At 38.6% G+C, this 24,179-nt stretch overlaps 1 protein-coding gene across 1 annotated transcript in view; it reads right to left on the bottom strand.

Moving 5' to 3' along the window:
• Positions 1–2,105: 2,105 nt before the first annotated feature.
• Positions 2,106–24,179, bottom strand: part of LOC120526863 (sulfotransferase 6B1-like) — a 70,876-nt gene continuing 48,802 nt past the window's right edge. Inside the window, exons 5-7 of the mRNA XM_039749981.1 lie at positions 23,106–23,200; positions 22,509–22,665; positions 2,106–3,176 (exon numbers count right to left, since the gene is read on the bottom strand). Of these exons, the coding sequence (XP_039605915.1) occupies positions 3,049–3,176; positions 22,509–22,665; positions 23,106–23,200 (380 nt within the window). The 3' untranslated portion in view covers positions 2,106–3,048. The remainder of the gene's footprint in view (positions 3,177–22,508; positions 22,666–23,105; positions 23,201–24,179) is intronic.

Here is a 24,179-nt window from a genome sequence, read left to right on the forward strand (position 1 = left end):
CCATTTCTTGCAATGGATGACACCAAATAAGCATTGACTAAACATTGTTGTTTTTAAACCCGTGTAGCTTTGGCTTAATGCTTGGGGTCATTGTCTTGCTGGAAAACAAATCTTTCCCCAAAGTGCAGTTTTCTTAAAGACAGTATCAGGTTTTCTTCCAGAATTTCCTTTGCTGCATTCATTGTACTCTCTACGTTCACAAGGCTTCCAGAGCCTGCTGCAGAGAAGCATGCCCAGAGCATGATGCTGCCACCACCATGCATGATGGTGTTATGTTTTTAATAATGTGTAGTACAAAGATGGTGTTCAGTCTAATGACCAGAAAGCTCATCTCACCATAGAACCTTCTGCCAGCTAAACTCACAGTCTCCCATATTTTGTAACTCAAGTAAAACATGAGTATTTCTTAGGCTATAAAAGTGCAGGCATTACTCAGGCAATGGTATAGGCACACCTTGGATATGTGTCAGGCCCAAGTGTTACCCTGGATGGTCTTCTCCTAACTTTATAATTGCATCTTGTAAGAAACACCTCTCATCAGAAGTGATGACAAGGTGAATCTGTCTTCAGACAGTGAAACTGAAACAGACAGTGAAACCGAAAGTGATTTTGGTGAATCCATATGTGCAGTGTGCTGTTCATATTATTATTATTATTATTCATTATTGTTATTATTATTGTATCATTATTATACTTTCTACATTTCAGACTTTTTACTTTTAGTGTTTGACCCATGGGTGGTGCAGTGGTAGCGCTGCTGCCTCGCAGTTAGGAGACCCGGTTCACTTCCCGGGTCCTCCCTGCGTGGAGTTTGCATGTTCTCCCCGTGTCTGTGTGGGTTTCCTCTGGGCACTCCGGTTTCCTCCCACAATCCAGACATGCAGGTTAGGTGGATTGGCGATTCTAAATTGGCCCTAGTGTGTGTTGTGTCCTGTGGTGGGTTGGCACCCTGCCCAGGATTGGTTCTTGCCCTGTGTTGGCTGGGATTGGCTCCAGCAGACCCCCGTGACCCTGTATTCGGATTCAGCGGGTTGAAGATGGATGGATGGATGTTTGACACATTTTACAGTAGAAAGATGAGGTTTAATAAAAACATAATTTTTCAAGCCAAAAAATGCAAAACTTTTTACATCTTCTTTTGAGAATAAAAGAAATGTTAAGGATGTTACCGTGACTCCAGAAGATATTCACTGACTTCGATATTTGCTTGCATCCATCCCACAACTTGTGCTTTTTAATCACACTTTCACAGAGTTTCTTGAAGCGTATTTATAACACAATCAGCCAAAATCCCGAGGCTACAGATCGGTGATCTGCATTGAACTAATTATGTTGCTTCTAAATCCAATTGGCTACCCAGTGATGATGTAGGTGTGTTAAAATAGGGGTGAATACTTATATGATCAGTTACTTTGACTTTTATATTTTTGATCAATTTAGACACCTTTGCAGAGATCTTTTTTCACTTTGACATCAATGATCCTTTTTTCTGTTGATCAGTATGTTAAAAAGCTAGATAAAATTTACCTGTAATGCAGAACTGGTTGCTGTCCAAACTGTGTCCATTTTAATTTAAAGGACAACATTGAAAAGTCTGAATTCATTTAAGTCGCTTTTCTTGCCATTTTTCTAATAGCACAGGACGTCTTCTCTGAATCATTTTTTTTCCAGTTTAGTGCTACACTTTCTTTAACATAAAGACTAATATTCCAATCGTTTCTCACTCTCTGACAAAACAAGTGTCTGCTCAATGCTCTTTATTTATACTGTCGGACGTTTGCAGCAGAAAAACAAAAAAAGAGAGATGTGGACTGGCTCAATTACCATAATACCTTGCGTAAAGGAGCATTACAACTAGACTTCTGTAAAGCTTTTTTGTGAACAGCCAATTTACCAATTTAGTATTTTTGTGAAAATCGTCCGATTTATCGATCAGAGTATCCCTAAGCAAAGTACATTTAAATGTTACGTTTAGTAAATATTCCAATAATCAAAACTTTATCTTATAATATTTATTGCTTGTAAAATAATATATTGCATTGCAACCAGTAGTTATTGTTAGTTATTCTAAGCACTGTTGTCAACTTGCACTATCAGCATTGTCATGTCATCTAAAGGATGCCAGACTGACGGCAACCTTCCTCTTCATCCTATCAATCCTAGGAGGCTGTCTGAGGAATAGTAAGGCAGGAGACTTATGAAGAGCAATGCAGATAAAAAATCTTAAAGCATTATCTTGGGCTGTGATTTCTGTATCATTTGCACAATATGCTTGCCAGGTAAAGAGGTCTTCACCAATGACATCTGCACTTCACATTCCAGTTTTGCTGTACTCTGCTTCCAGTACAGTTTGGAAGCACTTGGCCTTGTAAATTAATAATACCAATTGCACAAGCAAAACATAGTCAGACCCATTTAGTACAATTCAGGGTCATGGGTAGCCAAGCCCTAAGCAGGCACCACTGAGTGCAAGGCAGGAACCAAGCAGAATAGGGTGCAAATCTATCCCAGGGATCAGTCATAATCCCACATTTGCACAGGGCGAATTTAGAAACAGAAATCAACCTAAAGCATATAAAATTTAGTTGTGTGAAGACATCCAGAGTTCCAGGAGAAAAACCTTGTGCAGAGGTTCAAATGTGTTCTGCCTGAGCTTTTTGAGATTCTGTGCAATTCAGACACATGTAGATTAGGTTGAGTGGTAAATCTAAACTCATCCTGTGCGCTTCTTCATTGTAGCTGATGTTTGAGTTGTAGACTCTGATTGTTGTCTCCATATAAAGGAAAAAGTAGTTTCATAAATCAAATATGTGAATTCAACTCCCTTATAGATTGTAATGTTTATAGTCATATGTGTGGCAGAGTAACAATTTTTTTTTATTTAATTAGGCAGAAAGCAACATGTAAAGGTCATAAAACATAAGAAACCCTGTCATTTATTTTGAACAGTATTATTTAAATTATAAGGCTGTCATTTTAAAACAGAGCAAGAGCAATCATTTCCAAAATTATTACTGATCAATACAGAGGATTTCTTTTTTTTTACTTTCATTTACAATATTCATCATATTTCAGAAGGTCTCCAATCTTTGTTCCTGCAAGGTGCTTCTCAAATTTGAGATCTACAGCCTTGCTTTGTTCTTCAGTCAAATAGTTTTTCCAGTCACCAATATCACCTGAGTTGTAGGGAAAACAAAATGATATAATTAGTTTTAATTTTACACCAATCTGATTAGCTCTTAGACTTTATAACACTGGTTCATCTCATTTAGTTTTCTTTTCAGATCCTATTCTGTCAGTGTCAAGCTCTAATAGAATGCCAGTCTGTTATCCTGCAAATACAGACTAGTTAGCACAGACTATTTGTCATCATGTACCCATTGTTTGTGAGTCAATTTGCAAAAACGTCTTTGCTAAGTAAATACATTTTTCCTCCAAGTAAATAATGAAAGAAACAATTAAAGAAATAGTGTCAATACGTTGATTTTGTAAGTCAGCAACAACTATAACAACAGGTTTACATTGTCTAACCCAATTAACCCAGACCAGGGTCTTGGGGTGTGCTGGAGCCTATCCCAGTTATGCACAGGATACACAGCAGGAACAAACTCTGGACAGTGTGCCAGTCCATTGTTGGGCAAACACACACACACTAAGTCCAATTTTGTGTCACCACTTCACCTAACCTAACCTGAATGTCTTTGGCCAGTGTGAGGAAGCCAGACCACCTGGAGGAAACCCACACAGAAACGGAGAGAACATGCAAACTTCATGCAGGGAGGACCTGGGACATAAAACCTGGACTCCTTACTGGAAAGCAGCATCATAGCACTGTGTCATCCAAGGATTGCACACAAAATTAGAACTTACTATAACATTATAACAACGATTTGGTTTGCTTTAAGTGTCTGCTGTCAACTGTCAACCAATCGGGATCAAAATTTCAAAATTTCTTCTCTGTGATATTTTAGTTTCAAAGCTAATGGCACACTGTTTCCTGTGTGAAAGAAACAGGATTCCCACACTCATTGAGATCCCGGAAATATTAATGCAAATTAAATCTATTTTATTACTGTTAAAAGTGTGTTTTTAAAAAAAATGAAAGTCTTAGGATTAAATAATCATGCAAACATTATATTTTCTTTTCTTTTTTCCAACATAAACAATGTCACATAAAAAGTTGCTTTCATTGCTTTAAAATAAAAAAAATAGTGAGAACAAAATTTCAGTGTGTAATTTCATATTTAATAAAATTACAGACTTTGGTCAAGGGATTAAAACATGAATATATAACACTATATTGTGACGTGTGAGTCCCTGTCTTGCACCCCAAAACACAAAGCTGAGTTTCAGTACTTTAGCAAAACCAACTTTATTCAGCTTGAAACAGGAACAGCACAATTATTTATTGTAACGGGACCTACCACTCCCCTATACACAAACACAGCAATCAGGCAGCGTCGTAGCCAGGTTAGTGGCTAAGTAATACTGTTCCCTGCATTTAAAATGTTCCTTGCATCTCCCATTGATGATGGTGCTTATAGCATGACTGCAGTTGGCTTGGATTTGCTTCAGCAACACTGGGAGCCTGTGGTTGCCCTGGCAACAGATAAGCTGTCTTCCACAGACATGACAATCGCGCTTTGGGATGCTCTTCGGCATGTCGTCCCAATGGGGGGTGTCCCAAAAGAGTTTGTATGAATATATGCACATATATATACAGTGCATCCAGAAAGTATTCACAGTGCATCACTTTTTCCACATTTTGTTTTGTTACAGCCTTATTCCAAAATGGATTAAGTTAATTTTTTTCCTCAGAATTCTACACACAACACCCCATGATGACAACGTGAAAAAAGTTTACTTGAGGTTTTTGCAAATTTATTAAAAATAAAAAAAACGAGAAATCACATGTACATAAGTATTCACAGCCTTTGCGCAATACTTTGTCGATGCACCTTTGGCAGCAAATACAGCCTTAAGTCTTTTTGAATATGATGCCACAAGCTTGGCACACCTATCCTTGGCCAGTTTCGCCGATTCCTCTTTGCAAAACCTCTCAAGCTCCATCAGGTTGGATGGGAAGCGTCGGTGCACAGCCATTTTAAGATCTCTCCAGAGATGTTCAGTCGGATTCACGTCTGGGCTCTGGCTGGGCCACTCAAGGACATTCACGGAGTTGTCCTGAAGACACTCCTTTGATATCTTGGCTGTGTGCTTAGGGTCGTTGTCCTGCTGAAAGATGAACCGTCGCCCCAGTCAAGAGCGCTCTGGAGCAGCTTTTCGTCCAGGATGTCTCTGTACATTGCTGCAGTACTTTCCCTATATCCTGATTAGTTTCCCAGTTCCTGCAGCTGAAAAACATCCCCACAGCATGCTGCTGCCACCACCATGCTTCACTGTAGGGATGGTATTGGTCTGGTGATGAGCGGTGCTTGGTTTCCTCCAAACATGACGCCTGGCATTCACACCAAAATGTTCAATCTTTGTCTCAGCAGACCAAAGAATATTGTTTCTCATGGTTTGAGAGTCATTCAGGTGCCTGCCATGTGCCTTTTACAAAGGAGTGGCTTCCGTCTGGCCACTCTACCATACAGGCCTGATTGGTGGTTTGCTGCAGAGATAGTTGTCCTTCTGGAAGGTTCTCCTCTCTCCACAGAGGACCTCTGACAGAGTGACCATCGGGTTCTTGGTCACCTCCCTGACTAAGGCCCTTCTCCCCCAATCGCTCAGTTTAGATGGCCAGCCAGCTCTAGGAAGAATCCTGGTGGTTTCTAACTTCTTCCACTAACGGATGATGGAGGCCACTGTGCTCATTGGGACCTTCAAAGCAGCAGAAATTTTTCTGTAACCTTCCCCAGATTTGTGCCTCGAGACAATCCTGTCTCGGAGGTCTACACACAATTCCTTTGACTTCATGCTTGGTCTGTGCTCTGACATGAACTGTCAACTGTGGGACCTTATATAGAGAGGTGTGTGCCTTTCCAAATCATGTCCAATCAACTGAATTTATCACAGGTGGACTCCAATTAAGCTGTAGAAACATCTCAAGGATGATCAGGGGAAACAGGATGCACCTGAGCTCAATTTTGAGCTTCATGGCAAAGGCTGTGAATACTTATGTACAGTACATGTGCGTTCTTAATTTTTTTATTTTTAATAAATTTGCAAAAATCTCAAGTAAACTTTTTTCACGTTGTCATTATGGGGTGTTGTGTGTAAAATTCTGAGAAAAAAATTAATTTAATCCATTTAGGAATAAGGCTGTAACATAACAAAATGTGGAAAAAGTGATGCGCTGTGAATACTTTCCGGATGCACTGTATATATATTGGTATATATAGTGCTATTGTTAAACACCCTTTTGGCATCTTTGAACACCAAGAATAAAGACAAAGACATGAAGCTGGTCTTAGTGTGAAGTGTTAGTATTGACTCAGAGGCATAAAAAACGCTCTTAATTTAAGATGAGTCTGCTCTTTAAATGTTGCAATGCAGAGCCTCCCTTTAAACCCCATGTTTTTAAGGAATTCAGTTTTCAAGAATATCGTCCTGACTTCTAAAAATCCTAATTATCATCATATACAGCTTAAATGTGTGCACCGCTTCTATGCCACCTCTTCTGAACGCTATGCAGTGGGCCTGCTCAGTGATCCTCATTACCAGCTCTGCCATATTAAAAGCCCAGGTATGTTTTACATATGTTTTGGAATTGTTTGTCAGTGTTTACATTCCCTTTATGTGGGTGTATATGTGTGTATAATGATTCCCCTCTTGTCAATTTATAATGCTTTTCTGAAACCTATATGACAAAATGTTTCTGTGACATTCTTGATATTGCTTAACAATAAAATTTAATTTAAAAAAATACAGCAAAAACAACAAAATTGAAAGACATAAATGACTGTCACATAATATAACATAGTAAAGTGATAGCTGACAAACACTAGAGCCTTCAGTCTGAATTTATCTACACAGTAACCACTTCAAAGACTTGCCAACAAAAGCAATAGTTTTATCCTACTGTTTGTGTGTTGATTCACATTTTTCTTTCTTCAACAAATCTTTCTTAACTATGTTTAAAAGTTGCTGTTGGGTTCAGTGAAGTTTAATATTTGTATTAGATCTTTTTAAATAACAAAAAACAGTCTGAGTTCTATGAACTTGCTTTATAAGGCATGTTGTAAATATGATAACTTTTTGCAATACTGTTGTGGAGGATTGCCGGCTTCGTGCTCCGGCCCTCACCCCCAGGCCGCCAGGAGGAGCTCTCCCGACAGCAGGATCGTGCCCCGAGTTCCAGCAGGGCCTTATGGACTATGTAGTGTTTTTACTCAGCCCTGCTGGATACCTTGGGGACCACCGGGAGTCCCTGTAGGGGGGCTCATGGGCTTTTGTGTGCCCTATAACCCGGGAGTACGTCACGGTCATGTGACAGGAAGGAATGACGTGCTCCCGGGTTGAAGAAAAGGACTGTTTGTCCTGACCCAACAGTCCACAGTTCCTTATTCCTTCTGGGTCAGGGCAAACATTATGGTTTAAAAGCGCAGGCCGGTTGTGTATCAGCTCTGGCATAGTAAGAGGTCAGTATTCTGAACTACGTACAGAAGGGGCCTGTTTGTGAAATGCGTACTCTTTCTAATCGAGCTCACTGTAGCAGGGGAATCTCTGCCCCGGGATCCGCATGTTTTTAAATGTCTGGGATATCGAAACATTTTAACTTTATAAACTCTCATTTGTTACAACCGGTTGGAGACAACCTCCAACGATGAATGGGATCCAGGAGCATATATCAAAGCGAATGCTTAATAGACATAAGGCAACTGTGTTTTCATTCATTTCGCTAAATGAAAAGTAATTATTTTAATACAGAATAGTAGCCCCCCAAAGGCCGGGTGATTTTAGACGTGTGAGTAATATAATTAAGTTATTTTTAAAAGTAATCCCACACTGCACAAGAGAGACAGATTCCATATGTGTTTTAGGATTTGCTGTGGTCTGTAATGATTTTAATTTTTTTTCCTTAGCTCATTTCTATAACATAGGAGCCTTTTGACAAAGGAAAACTCTGTAAATACACTTGTGCATTTAAACGGAGATTTAAGAAAGCAGGTTTCTACCTTAGGCTGATTACTCACCTTATCCCAGTTTTGTACGTGCATGTGAAAGCACTCACTCACTGTTACACTAGCACAAAATTTTGATATTTTCTGTCTACTCAAAAAACTAAAATTATTTCTATTAACACAGGTGATAACTGGAAAACATTTCACAATTTTTAATTAAAAACTTAAAAACTGAAAACCCCAATTATGATTTTTGTTTTGTCATGGTAGGGTCCTAGGGTGACACTTTTCCCCTTTATACTCTCTTATGTAGACCTTAACACATTCTTACCAAAATAGTTCATCATTTCCCAATTCCTGTAACTTCAGGTAATTAGACAGAGCTCCATAACAGGCAAGAGAAAAGTATTATAGGTCAAATACACAGTGCCATAAAACAAAAGCACTGAACCCATACAACCTGGTATTGCTATTTGTTTCGTTTTTTTCCAGGTAACAAAATACATTTTCAGTAGCCACGTAAAATGACCAGTTGCTTTAACATGAAAATAAAGCATCTTTAGAAAATAAAGCATCTAAAAGCATCTTTGCAAAGGTCATATTTTTAAAACATAAGAAAAATCCTTGTTTCCAAAAGAGTTCTGCCCATTTTTTCCAACAGTTTTCTTGACAGATCTTTGGAATCATCATAGCCTTTCTGATCACATCCACCCCAAACATAGCATATAGCTGTCAGCTGCCAGAGGGGACTGGGCGGTATCATGGTCTGGAATCCCTACAGATTTTATTTTTTCTCCAGCCGTCTGGAGTTTTTTTGTTTTTTCTGTCCCCCCTGGCCATTGAACCTTACTCTTATTCGATGTTAATGTTGATTTATTTTTTATAATTATGTCTTTCATTTTTCTATTCTTTAATATGTAAAGCACTTTGAGCTACTGTTTGTATGAAAATGTGCTATATAAATAAATGTTGTTGTTGTTGTTATTTCTGTACTCATTTTAAATGATAATAGACAGTATAAAGTCCCTAAAGGAACTGGGTAGGAACTGGAGACATCTGATATCTGCTATTATATCTTTTTTTGCAAAAAAAGAGTTTTCATAACAGTTTTAATCGCGCCCCCTAACGTTTTTTGGAAAGTAGCCCACTAATACCAATATGTCCTTTTTTTAACTTAATTATGTACCATAGATGCATATTTTATTATAACTACTTAACTTTTATGAACTTTTATCTAACTCAATATTTATTTTTCTAGTATCAGAATGTAGTTTAAGTTATTTTGTTTTGGGTTCAATAGATGTATTTTTCATATTTTTGATACTTTTTCTTTTTTTCACAACTTCGCGCCCCCTTTTTGTTACTTCGCGTCCCCTAGGGGGTCATCCCCACAGTTTGAGATCTACGGTTGTAGGAGATTATTTGTAAAACACTCTGTGGCACTTCAAGCTAAATTAGATTTCCTTGGTTATTCAGCCGTCCATCGGTGTTCCGTTTTTGTTATAAATTGTATTTAATCTCTATTTACTAAACATTTTATGTTGATTAGAAAACAGTTATCTTGTTTAGGTTTTAATTTAAAACCACATTTTCATCAACAGGCTCTTTGGTACTCAGGATGCTTTGTATAATACCAAGTTTTAGAAATTCTGTTAATGCTTGGTAACAGCCTTCCATTTTACATCAGTTATGAACCCCTGAAAATAAGAATGGTTATAGTATGTTATAGGAGCCTGTACACTACAGGGCTGATGATTAGGCTTATGCTGGACACATTAGGCAAATCAGGATGGAAAATTTAGTGAATAGTTACATAATATTATATGTGTTAGCACAAGGATTAAAATTTTACTAAAACTTTGTGGTTTATTCTTTCTTTTAGGTAGTCCAGGTTACATAGGACAGCTATCATTGAAAACTGCTTTTCCCCTCTGTTTGTGAAAAAGCACCCTTTGTTTTAGTAGCATTCAGGGTGAAGGGGATGTAAGTTTAAACTGTGATTCCAAGAGTCAACAAGTGTCTGCAATCTTCTTGAATACGAGTCAAAGGACCAGGGTTTGTGCAGGGATCATAGTCAGGGCAGAGTTAAGCTAGACATTATTATTCCAAAATGTAACATTGATTCATCCATATGACAAATATAAGATAGTAAAAAATAAACTTTACAAATACCAAGTCACAGAGGAGATTAAAAAACATATTAAGACTGGATCAACAAGGGATCACCCCAAGCTCACAGCACACTACAACAGAACCTACGTGTTCTGAGGTATATTATCAGCTAAACTGTCATCTGTTTACCAGTTCCACGGAGTTGCAAAGAGTTAGGGAAAAACATTATTTAACATCTGCTAGTATGAGGCTAATTAACATTAGCCGGTTATTGTTAGAATCTTATCTGGAACTAAAAGTCAGGTTTGTGTTCCTCCTGATTCAGGAAGAACATTAAATATTGGAGTTTAGAATATGAACTAGACTGGTAGTCTTTATGGTAAGGACATTAGTGCCAAAATAAATAAAGTTAATTATGAAGTAAATAATTACATGAAAAAGTGGAGTTATAAAGGAGTTATTACAATTTGAAAAACTGCTGTGATGTATAAAAAGCATTGATAGATGACAAAATCAGCATGAAAGGAAACCTTTTGAAATAAATAAGCTTTTTTGACATGCGCAGTCTGGAATAGTCTGAATATGTCTTAAAGAGTTCATTTTTAAATAAAACTTAAAAAGGCTAATTAAAAATATTAAATAATAAACCTGAATAAAACACATTTAATGATATCAATCACTGTTAAGTATTATCAAGCACCGGGATCTATTTATAAGAATTATTTAATTTTGTTATAAACAAAATGATTGGGTACATTTTGCTTTGAAATTAACAATAGTTTGATACAGCTTTAAGAATTAGAATGCAAGACAAACCTATACACTTAATAACAAATGTTGCTGATTCAATAGGAGTATCTCAGATCTCTGTTTTATTTTAACCTTTTGACAAGAAGCCCCTGGTCAGGGAAATATACCACATATATTGAAAATGAACAGCGCCGACATGCTAACTAAATAGATATAATCGAAGATATTTTAGAATATGGACCCTGCTAACCCATGATTCTGATTCTGGTTTTCACTTAATTGTCAAACATCCTGAGAGGCCTATGGATCTTGTAATGGAGAGTGCAAAAGATTCAATAATCTTTATTCTTTAAAGGTCAATATGACGGAGATATAGCGCCTGTGTCCACAGTGTTAATCAACCATAGGACATGATGTTCAAAATTCAACTAGGGTTTTTCAGAAGAGATAGGACAAGTGCGGCGTGTGTTCTGTATTCTCTTTTCTGTATTAACTATTCACAATGACCATACTCCCGAGACCTTAGGTTTTTTTATGCAAAAGTACATTTCACAGACCCGAATAAGAGACATCCATCAAAATGCTCTTGACACAAAGGAGGCCCAATCAGGCCAGTGGGGTGGGAGTCTCTTTTCAAAGAGTCTTTGCCCCCAAGCAGCCTGGATTTGTCGGGCTATAAAAAACATTTTCAACGACGTGTTTTGAACTGTTAACAATCAACATCTCTCCGGCTATGCTCCTGATCAGGCATGATGGTCTAAGGACCAGACGGCCACCTACGATGGCCTGTTTTGACCTGAAGATATCGTGCCCGACTCCGAGTACTCTACGCCTAACAGCTAGCCTCCAGACCAGCCTTCTTGGCCAGACCTTCTTATGCCTTGAACTGACCAGATCTAGGATCCTGAGCCTCAGGTACCTACCCATGGTGATATGTATTGGTCAGATCGTTTCCTGGAGAACCGCGCAGTACCTGACATTTTTGTATCTGCTAATGTTGTCCCAGGGCTCCTAGCAGGGGGTGAGGAGATAGCCATTCAGGCCATGCAACAAGAAGAGGCCGTGGATGACCTGGTAAAGGCGCCGGTCGTTTCAAACATATCACCCAAGGATGGGATTATGCAGACATGGCCCTTGAACAAACTGACAGACCCTGATTGAGACATTTCAAAAGGCTCTGAAACTGTTCAAAAGTTTGATCGCGGCTCTGCCGGATATAATAATGGATAGGCACCTAAAAAGTACCGGGCAGGGATGTTTAATAGACCAACCCTGCCAGACATGGCCTGCGTGTCTGTTTGACACTGACCAGCTCAGGAGCCTGGTCATAAAGACTCTGGGCTGCTTCAGCATCTTTCTACTTTTTCACCAGATTCACGACGTCGACGATCGGAAAAATTAATATTCTATTCAGGAGTCGATTGTACAAGCCTTTCATAACATGGACGCTGACTCTTATTAAAAAATGCCTGAAATAGCCGAGACTTTCTCTAAACGCCATTTTATGGACCTAATAGGTCTGATGGACCTTTAAGGTTTTATGGGTATATGACCTGGCAAATCAGATGAAGTGTCTGAACTGAATGTACCGGTGAGATCACCAGTTTTTTGTCTGCTTTTAATCACGCTGTTTAGATGTAATATGTTTTGAAGTGGTTGGTAAAACCTCTTTCAATTTTAATATTGTTTTTGAAAATAAAGTACCATTTGATTTTTAAATTCTAACCCTAATTTCTTTCACCGTCAAGGATGGAGGGTCGTTGAAAAAGTTTTTTATAGCCCGACAAATCCAGGCTGCTTGGGGGCAAAGACTTTTTGAAAAGAGACTCGGCCTGATTGGGCCTCCTTTGTGTCAAGAGCATTTTGATGGATGTCTCTTATTCGGGTCTGTGAAATGTACTTCTGCATAAAAAAAAATTAAGGTCTTGGGAGTATGGTCATTGTGAATAGTTAATACAGAAAAGAGAATACAGAACACACACCGCACTTGTCCTATCTCTTCTGAAAAACCCTAGTTGAATTTAGCGCACAGGGTTTTAGGGTTAGCGCACAGGTCCATATTCTAAAATATCTTTGATTATATCTATTTAGTTAGCATGTCGGCGCTGTTCATTTTCAATATATGTGGTATATTTCCCTGACCAGGGGCTTCTTGTCAAAAGGTTAAAATAAAACAGAGATCAGCAACATTTGTTATTAAGTGTATAGGTTTGTCTTGCATTTTAATTCTTAAAGCTGTATCAAACTATTAATTTCAAAGCAAAATGCACCCAATCATTTTGTTTATAACTAAATTAAATAATCCTTATAAATAGATCCCAGTGCTTGATAATACTTAACACTAACTGATATCATTAAATGATACTTCTGTGTTTTATTCAGGTTTATTATTTAACTAGACATTAAGCCCGTTAAAATAACGGGTGCTAGAACAGTAGTGCATAAACATTTGTAGGAACAGTCTATATTAAATGGCAAGGGACCTTGTATGTGGCTGTAATATGTGTCACTGTATTGTGTGTCTTTAATTTTCTCTCTCAGTAATACTGGTTTGTATTTCCGTGAAATGCCTGTAATTTTGTCTGACAGTAATACAGTGGAACCTCGGTTCACGACCATAATTCATTCCAAAACTCTGGTTGTAACCCGATTTGGTCGTAAACCGAAGTAATTTTCCCCATAGGATTGTATGTAAATACAATTAATCTGTTCCAGACCGTATGAACTGTATGTAAATATATATATTTTAAAGTTTTTAAGCACAAATATAGTTAACTATACCATAGAAAGCACAGCGTAATCTATAATAATAAAAGGCAAAGCCCTCAGTGACTGACTGCCTGACTGACTCACTGACTGACTGACTGACTCATCACTAATTCTCCAACTTCCCATGTAGGTAGAAAGCTGAAATTTGGCAGGCTTATTCCTTACAGCTTACTTACAAAAGTTAGGCAGGTTTCATTTCGAAATTCTAAACGTAACGGTCATAACAGTCGACAACGTCCGCCATGTTGAACTTTCTTATTTATGGCCCCATCTTCACGAAATCTGGTAGGTGGCTTCCCTGCGCTAACTGAAACCGATGTACTTACTTTATTTCGAAGGTATGACGCCACTGTCAGCCGCCATATTGAACTTTCCAACGTCACCAATTTTCAAACTTCTCATGTAGGTAAAAGGCTGACCCCATCTTCACGAAATTTGGTAGGTGGCTTCCCTGCGCTAACCAAAACCGATTTACGTACTTATTTCGGTGGTATGACGCCACTGTCGGCCGCCATATTAATTTTTCCAAACATCACTAATTCTCCAACTTCTCGTGTAGGTAGAAGGCTGAAATTTGGCAGGCCCATTCCTAACAGCTTACTTACAAAAGTTAAGCAGGTTTCATTTCGAAATTCTACGCGTAACGGTCATAACGATCAACAACGTCCGCCATATTGAACTTTCTTATTCATGGCCCCATCTTCACGAAATTTGGTAGGCGGCTTCCCTGCGCTAACCGAAACCAATGTACATACTTATTTTGGTGGTATGACGCCACTGTCAGCCGCCATATTGAACTTTCCAACGTCACTAATTCTCCAACTTCCCATGTAGGTAGAAGGCTGAAATTTGGTACTTATTTCGGTGGTATGATGCCACTGTCAGCTGCCATATTGAACTTTTAATGAAAACCGATGTCTGTACTTATTTCGTTGGTATGACACCACTGTCGGCCGCCTTATTGAACTTTCCAACGTCACTAATTCTCCAACTTCCCGTGTAGGTAGAAGGCTGAAATTTGGCAGGCCCATTCCTTACAGCTTACTTACAACAATTAAGCAGGTTTCATTGTGAAATTCTACGTGTAACGGTCATAACGGTCAACAACGTCCTCCATGTTGAACTTTCTTATTTATGGCCCCATCTTCACGAAATTTGATAGGTGGCTTCCCTGAGCTAATCGAAACCAATGTACGTACTTATTTCGGTGGTATGATGCCACTGTCAGCCGCCATATTGAATTTTCCAACATCACTAATTCTCCAACTTCCCGTATAGATAGAAGGCTGAAATTTGGCAGGCTCATTCCTTACAGCTTACTTACAAAAGTTAAGCAGGTTTCATTTCGAAATTCTACGCGTAATGGTCATAACGGTCAACAACGTCCGCCATGTTGAACTTTCTTATTTATGGCCCCATCTTCTCGAAATTTGGTAGGCGGCTTCCCTGCACTAACCGAAACCAAAGTACGTACTTATTTCGGTGGTATGATGCCACGGTCTGCCGCCATATTGAACTTTTCAACAGTCTTTGTTACTTATGGGCCCATCTTCAAGAAATTTGGTACACGGGTTCCCAACAATAACTGAATCCTACTTATGTACATATATATACGTCCATAGCCTGCAGCTCGGTCACTGTGTGAGGCGGCGTTGGGTCTCCCATCCCAACTCCTCCCACGTTGTTGGCTGCCTGCCTATAGAAGGCCGTCCGTCGCTCCAGTCTCTACATTCTCTTCCTTGCTTCGCTACGGGATTCACGTCTCCCTACTGATAACTACAGCCTTTTTGTTTAATCCACGGCTTCTCCGTTGTTTTATTGTTTATTTATTACAATTATAATTATTGTATAGGTATTTTACACTTACTTTACATTGCTCAGGTACCCATTTCCTTTATCATTCCAACCCCCATTACCATGTCTATCGAGATGATCACTATCGATCAAAGAACTATCACTTACCGAGTGGTATCCATGCCCGGAGATACCACCTGCCTTTTCCATTCTCTGTGTTACATATTGCACGGCCATATCAGGCTCACTCTTGATATCCAGAGGAACATTGTGTCTTATGTATTGAATGATCTGGACAGGTTCATTGTGTGGACGGATGACGGTACAGGAGATAATTATACTACACAGGAGCATTATAAGAGTGAAATGCTTAAGCCCGTTACCTATGGTTCTGCATGTTAGTTGATGGCTGCCGCTGAATTGTTCAGTTGTCGCTTTCAAGTGTACCGAAATGGCCAAATATTTTACACCTTTCGACAACTGCCAATGCCTCTTAAACATCTTAGATTCACAGGTGATGATTTCAGTAGTGGACACTTTGATGTTTATGAATGTTTAAACTCTCAAAAGCTGGATGTGATTTTATCGCTGAAACCGGTTGTGTGCTTACAACGCTTGACAGATGCCGAATGTCACTTCAATACAACAAATCCTGCAAATACTGTCATAATTGAAACAAACCATGAAACTCAAACCAATTATGACAGCAGCAATCCAAGCTGTGAGATTTGAGACAACATTACTGTTCACATGGCCAACTGTAAGTTGCATGCTCAAGAGTAAGCTCAGCGCATAGCTTGGTCATGTTACAACCGGAGGGCCGAACTGACAACATGGTATACAAAGAGATCCTTAACAAATAATTATTGGCATATTTTCCCTCAGTTTAAAAAGGTAAAATTTTCTTCTTAATAAAAATTTTAATGCAGTACTTCGCCGCTTCGAAGCGCGGGTATTTTGCTAGTAGTAAACTAAATGTAAAAACATTGAATAACACTAAGAAAACCTTGAACAACAGAGAAAACTAACACTGCAAAAATTTGCGCTATAGCCTTATGACCCGCTCGCTAAAAACTCTTTTTTTAATGAGTTTTAAGCACAGGGGAAAAAATGAACATTTGAAAAATCTGTTATTTAATAAACAACCAAGAAAAGTAACATTGCAACAATGCACGCGCGCGCCTGTGTGTGTTTCTCTCTCTTGCGCGCCTTTGTGTGTGTCTCTCGCGAGTGTGTCTCTTAAGTGCACGCCTCTGTGTCTGTGTGTGTGTCTGTCTGTCTGTCTCTCACCTGTGTGTGTTTCTGTCTGTCTGTCTGTCGCGCGTGCCTGTGTGTGTGTGTGACTTGTGTGTGTGACGCGCGCGCCTGTGTGTGTGTGTGTGACGTGTGCGCGCCTGTGTGTGTGTGACACGCGACTGTGTGCGTGTGTGACGCGCGCCTGTGTGCGTGTGTGTGTGTGTGACTTGCGCGCGCCTGTGTGTGTGTGTGTGACTCGTGCTCACCTGTGTGTGTATCTGTCTCTCTATCTGCACAGGGAATGCACAGGAAGAGACTGAACACGTGCTGTGTGGCCCCACGCATGCGCACTTCACCAGAAGACACACACACACGGACACTGGACGCACACAAGGGTTTTATTAAAGAGGATGATATTTTTAATTAGCCTTTTTAAGTTTTATTTAAAAATGAACTCTTTAAGACATATTCAGACTATTCCAGACTGTGCATGTCAAAAAAGCTTATTATTTATTTCAAAAGGTTTCTGTTCATGCTGATTTTGTCACCTATCAATGCTTTTTATACATCACAGCAGTTTTTCAAATTGTAATAACTTCTTTATAACTCCACTTTTTCATGTAGTTATTTACTTCATAATTAACTTTATTTATTTATTTTGGAACTAATGTCCTTACCATAAAGACTACCAGTCTAGTTCATATTCTAAACTCCAATATTTAATGTTCTTCCTGAATCAGGAGGAACACAAAAAACCCGACTTTTAGTTCCAGATAAGATTCTAACAATAGCCGGCTAATGTTAATTAGCCTAATACTAGCAGATGATAAATAATGTTTTCCCCAACTCTTTGCAACTCCGTGGAACTGGCTAAATAGATGACAGCTTAGCTGATAATATACCTCCGAACACGTAGGTTCTGTTGTAGTGTGCTGTGAGCTTGGGGTGATCCCTTGTTGATCCAGTCTTAATATGTTTTTTAATCTCCTCTGTGACTTAGTATTTGTAAAGTTTAGTTTTTACTATCTTATATTTGTGATATGGGTGAGTCAATGTCACATTTTGGAATAATAATGTCTAGCTTAACTCTGCCCTTGACCATGATCCCTGCACAAACCTTGGTCCTTTGACTCGTATTAAAGAAGATTGCAGACACTTGTTGACTCTTGGAATCACAGTTTAAACTTACATCCCCTTCACCCTGAATGCTACTAAAACAAAGGGTGCTTTTTCACAAACAAAATGGGAAAAGCAGTTTTCAATGATAGCTGTCCTATGTAACCTGGACTACCTAAAAGAAAGAATAAACCACAAAGTTTTAGTAAAATTTTAATCCTTGTGCTAACACATATAATATTATGTAACTATTCACTAATATTTTTCCATCCTGATTTGCCTAATGTGTCCAGCATAAGCCTAATCATCAGCCCTGTAGTGTACAGGCTCCTATAACATACTATAACCATTGTTATTTTTCAGGGGCTCATAACTGATGTAAAATGGAAGGCTGTTACCAAGCATTAACAGAATTTCTAAAACTTTGTATTATACAAAGCATCCCAAGTACCAAAGAGCCTGTTGATGAAAATGTGGTTTTCAATTAAAACCTGAACAAGATAACTGTTTTCTTTTCAACGTAAAACGTTTAGTAAATAGAGACTAAATACAATTTATAACAAAAACGGAACACCGATGGACGGCTGAATAACCAAGGAAACCTAATTTAGCTTGAAGTGCCACAGAGTGTTTTACAAATAATCTCCTACAACCGTAGATCTCAAACTGTGGGGATGACCCCCTAGGGGGCGCGAAGATGTGAAAAAAAGAAAAAGTATCAAAAATATGAAAAATACATCTATTGAACCCAAAACAAAATAACTTAAACTACATTCTGATACTAAAAAAATAAACATTGAGTTAGATAAAAGTTGATAAAAGTTAAGTAGTTATAATAAAATATGCATCTATGGTACATAATTAAGTTAAAAAAAGGACATATTGGTATTAGTGGGCTACTTTCCAAAAAACGTTAGGGGACGCGATTAAAACTGTTATGAAAACTCTGTTTGCAAAAAAGATATGATAGAAGATATCAGATGTCTCCAGTTCCTACCCAGTTCCTTTAGGGACTTTATACTGTCTATTATTATTTAAAATGAGTACAGAAATGACAGCTATATGCTATGTTTGGGGTGGATGTGATCAGAAAGGCTATGATGATTCCAAAGATCTGTCAAGAAAACTGTTGGAAAAAATGGGCAGAACTCTTTTGGAAACAAGGATTTTTCTTATGTTTTAAAAATTTGACCTTTGCAAAGATGCTTTTAGATGCTTTATTTTCTAAAGATGCTTTATTTTCATGTTAAAGCAACTGGTCATTTTATGTGGCTACTGAAAATGTATTCTGTTACCTGGAAAAAAACAAAACAAATAGCAATACCAGGTTGTGTGGGTTCAGTGCTTTTGTTTTATGGCACTGTGTATTTGACCTATAATACTTTTCTCTTGCCTGTTATGGAGCTCTTTCTAATTACCTGAAGTTACAGGAATTGGGAAATGATTAACTATTTTGGTAAGAATGTGTTAAGGTCTACATTAGAGAGTATAAAGGGGAAAAGTGTCACCCTAGGGCCCTACCATGACAAAACAAAAATCATAATTGGGGTTTTCTGTTTTTAACTTTTTAATTAAAAATAGTGAAATGTTTTCCAGTTATCACCTGTGTTAATAGGAATAATTTTAGTTTTTGAGTAGACAGAAAATATCAAAATTTTGTGCTAGTGTATCAGTGAGTGAGTGCTTTCACATGCACGTACAAAACTGGGATAAGGTGAGTAATCAGGCTAAGGTAGAAACCTTCTTTCTTAAATCTCCGTTTAAATGCACAAGTGTATTTACAGAGTTTTCCTTTGTCAAAAGGCTCCTATGTTATAGAAATGAGCTAAGGAAAAAAATTAAAATCATCACTGACCACAGCAAATCCTAAAACACATGTGGAATCAGTCTCTTGTGCAGTGTGGGATTACTTTTAAAAATAACTTAATTATATTACTCACACGTCTAAAATCACCCGGCCTTTGGGGGGCTACTATTCTGTATTAAAATAATTACTTTTCATTTAGTGAAATGAATGAAAACACAGTTGCCTTATGTCTATTAAGCATTCGCTTCGATATATGCTCCTGGATCCCGTTCATCGTTGTCTCCAACCGGTTGTAACAAATGAGAGTTTATAAAGTTAAAATGTTTCGATATCCCAGACATTTAAAAACATGCGGACCCCGGGGCAGAGATTCCCCTGCTACAGTGAGCCCGATTAGAAAGAGTACGCATTTCACAAACGGGCCCCTTCTGTACGTAGTTCAGAATACTGACCTCTTATTCTGCCAGAGCTGATACACAACCGGCCTGCGCTTTTAAACCATGCCTGAATATTCTCAGAGTCCTATGAATTTGTACATTAATCGTCGTACACGCAGATATATAGATATAAATGCTGCATTTTATATTATACGCACACACGAGCGCGCTCATGCGCCTACACACGAGTGAGCGCACGCATGCACTTGAGAATAAACTTGGAAATTATTCATAGTAAGGATAAAATATAAGGGTTCATCCATCCGTTTTCTAAAAACATACTTGTTTGGTGCATATAATGATCAAAAATATGCCATACCGTGATCCTTGATGTTTCTGACGAGATTCGGTGTCCTCTTTCAGTATTAACGGCCTGCTGAATAATGGACCGGTCTGAACACTTAATTATATACCCAAAAAAGTGGTATTTTTTGAAATGTGCACGGTGATCTGTAATAACAGATGCTTGCCCATCATTTTAACTGGACACCCGTGTAATGTCTGTTGTCCGTCACAAGGCTGACATCTAAAAATCCTTACATCGAAAAGTCCAGAATTTGTTTAATAGAATCCATTGTAACCCGAAGATTTTTTTAAACAGCTGCATGCTTCTCCGTAAGACCGTTTTCACATTTCCCAAAGTTTGCTCGGCCATGAGGTCATAAAAAAGCCTGAGCCGGCCTAACAGCTGAAGTTCGACACCGATTTCCTAACACCCACTACCTTAGCTTCAGGTGGCCAGAGGTGGTGTTGGGGTTTGTTGTGCTTTGGAAAGATCGGTTTTGACAAAGAGTATTTTAAAGTTCCTTTCTCTAACCCGAGATATCCTATCTGATTAAGGCAATCAAACTTTTAGAAAAAAATAAACAGATTTCTTCATGAGGGGTGGATTAACAGGGGTGTTAATGGATAGAACAAGGGATTGTTTTAGATCGATTTAAATTAAAATTATAAATATATTAATTAATATAGCATTTAGACATCTCAAACGTGATTTAAAAGGGAACTGTTGCATCTTATTTAACTGTGTGATTTTTAAAGGGCTTATATCGAGCTAGTTATCTTGTGTTTTACACGTTATCATGAAAGTCTTTAACTTTTAAAGATCCATCCATCATGGGAAAAGTAACTGCATGCCCAATGCATGGGATGGAAGGAGGGGGGGTTACGCCCAGCTGTTGACAAGCATGCGCGCTCCTGTGCCTGGGTTAGGGGATGGGGGAACTTACACACAGCTCTGAGCATATGGCCGGCACTGACGGCTCTAGCTATGCTCCGGACTCAGTGTGAACAGCGAGAGAGAGAGAGAATGATCCTTTCTGTGTGCTTTGAACTACATGACCTTGCCTGCACATACGCGTAGAGCTTCTGCATTGGCCAGCTCGCGGGCGCGCACAGGGGGCTGCCTGCTCTGAGAGTCTCTGTGTAGACAGAGAGAGCCGGACAGCTTGTATTTCAGTGTGCTTTGAACTACACGCACTTGCCTGCGGGGGCTGCTAAAAGCTGGACTGCTTGTCTTTCTGTGAGATGGGAAAGGCTGGATCTGTAAGTGGGCTTAGATAAAAAAGTGGCTTACAAATGATAAAGTTTAGATATTTTAAAAGTAATAGTTACATAGATACAAGGATTCTTACCCAAAGCAATATTGGCAGGAACGGCGCCAAGTTAGACCGGTCCGGCCAGGGCATGTGTGTGTGTATGTCCTCGGAAGAAGTGGCCCAGGAAGTGGAGGGGCCAGCCAACAGGTGGGGCTATCTGGGTATGGATAGGAACATGCCTGAACTTGTCCAGGGTCCGGCTGCAACATGCCTGAACTTGTCTTCGGAAGAGGGGGGCTGGGAAGTGGTTGGGGGTGGTGATGGGCTCAATAGGGGCGGGGGCCTAGGCAGACATTGGGCATCTCTGGACATCCATCAAATTGCCCTTGACAGAAAGGAGAACCAAACAGGTGGATGGGGTGGGAGGATGGTAGGGGGCGAACAGGTGGTTGTGGGGTGGGGCAAGGAGGGGGGCGAACAGGTGGCCGAACAGGTGGTTGGGAGGCTGGGGCAAGGAGGGGGGCGATACGTTAGGCAAATCAGGATGGAACATTTTTAGTGAATAGTTACATAATATTATATGTGTTAGCACAAGGATTAAAATTTTACTAAAACTTTGATTGACAATTTGACAGATGCCGCCTGACAGTATACTGCTGACCACCACATACAACACACTTCACATTACGTCAACATAAAGGTTATAATTTAAACATAACACAAGTCTGGGATGTGGAGGACACCAGAATCCCTGGAGAAAACTCACAAAGACATGGTGGGGTAGATATCCAGTTTGGGTTCCCGGAGGTTTTAAAAGCAGTATTTCAGAAATTGCACACTTAGCAAATATTTTAAAAAAAAATTTAAAGAAAATGTTTCTTACCTTTCCTGAATATAATTGTGCCTAATTTGCCATGGGTATTCATAGAGTTTTCCTTCATTGATTTAAATGTACTCCTACTGCAGATTGACTGAATCTGCTCTTCAGTTAGTGTGAAATTGAAGAACTTGGCAGTTTTCTTCACTTCTTCTAACATGTTCTGGAAATGAATTAAATTGAAAAAATATATTGCATTTATAACTGATTTGCCCAAAACAATTAGAATTGCAATGAAATGCTTTTTCATTTTATAACAAACAATTTTAAAACCATGGCCCAGTAGCATCGAACAAGAGATAGGAACTAAATCTATATGATCTGCCAGTCCTTCTAAGGACCCACTCATCCTCATGAGGATAATTTAGTACTCCTTATTTATCTAACATGGAAGTCTTACAGAAATGGGAGGAAAATGACACGGACACAAAGAGAATATTCAGGATTTGAAACAAGGATGCTGCATCTATGAAATAGCAGCATTAACCTTTGTGCCATCCTTTTAAGGTTATAAGGTGTCTAAATGTTTCCCATAAATTAATGACAAATTGTATCTTTTTTCTTCAGACAATAATATAACAAATAAAACAGAAAAGTGCTCACTTTTTTCAGCTCTTCATATACTACAATATGTACATTTTCATCATTGATCTTCTTGTTCCAAGCTGATATGCAGTCAAAGTAGGAGCCATAGAAAGCTGAAAATACAATAATGAGCCAGAAAAATTAAAAATACATGCAATACCAATATTTGTTGAAGTATTGGCTTATAATGCAAAGCTATTCTTGTGAACATAATGATATTAACCAATAATAAGGAAGTAGCATAATTTACATCTTTCAAAAAATTATTTTTAATAGTTACAAGCAGTAACCAAGAACCAAGTAATAATTTTACCAACATAAACATAATTTTTTTTCCACAAACGTGTGCCATATAGACTGTTAACCTTTGCTTACTGTAATAGACAATCTTAAAAAGTTAATGTTAAAATTGACATAAGCATTTACTTAAACAGACTAAAATTTCAACTGCAGATAGTTACGTAGTTAGTAGAAGACTCTTTTATCCCATATAAGCTATTATGTAATGGAAGTTCTCAGTTATGTACTAATACTACAGTCTGTAATGTACTAATTGAAGGAGTCAGTACGTTAGTAGGGATGAGCGAACCCTGCTGAATTTGCTTTGTTCTGCATAATTGTAGAAGTGTTCAGGAATTGTGGCAAACTTTGCAAAATGTATTTAAGTCAACAAGGGAGGCAAAACCTAAAATGGTTTGGAGTGGATTGTAATAGTACAATTGTCTTTTTAGTGACTCTGAGAGCTAGGGAGGATAGAGAATATGCAGGACCATATTGTGGCCAGAAATGATACCTGACCTGTGATAGAGCAAAGCTAATCACTGTGCCACTTTTTATCTCTGAGATAAAATTGTACTCCAAGTCCACAATACTCTTTCATCTGTCTCTCTCTATGTCTCCGAAACTGCTGTCACTATGACTAACACCTACACAGCTTGTGATGCAAGAGATCAGTATTATATACTAGACAGTGCTATAAAGTATTTGGTGGGGTACACTTATAGGACACATGCATAAAAGTTCTGTTCATCCATCACGCAAATCGGGCAGATAACACAAATCGAGTAATAACATCTCTGTCCAAGAATGGCT

The sequence above is a fragment of the Polypterus senegalus genome, chromosome 3, assembly GCF_016835505.1.
Source record: "Polypterus senegalus isolate Bchr_013 chromosome 3, ASM1683550v1, whole genome shotgun sequence".
Taxonomy (NCBI): Eukaryota; Metazoa; Chordata; class Cladistia; order Polypteriformes; family Polypteridae; genus Polypterus; species Polypterus senegalus.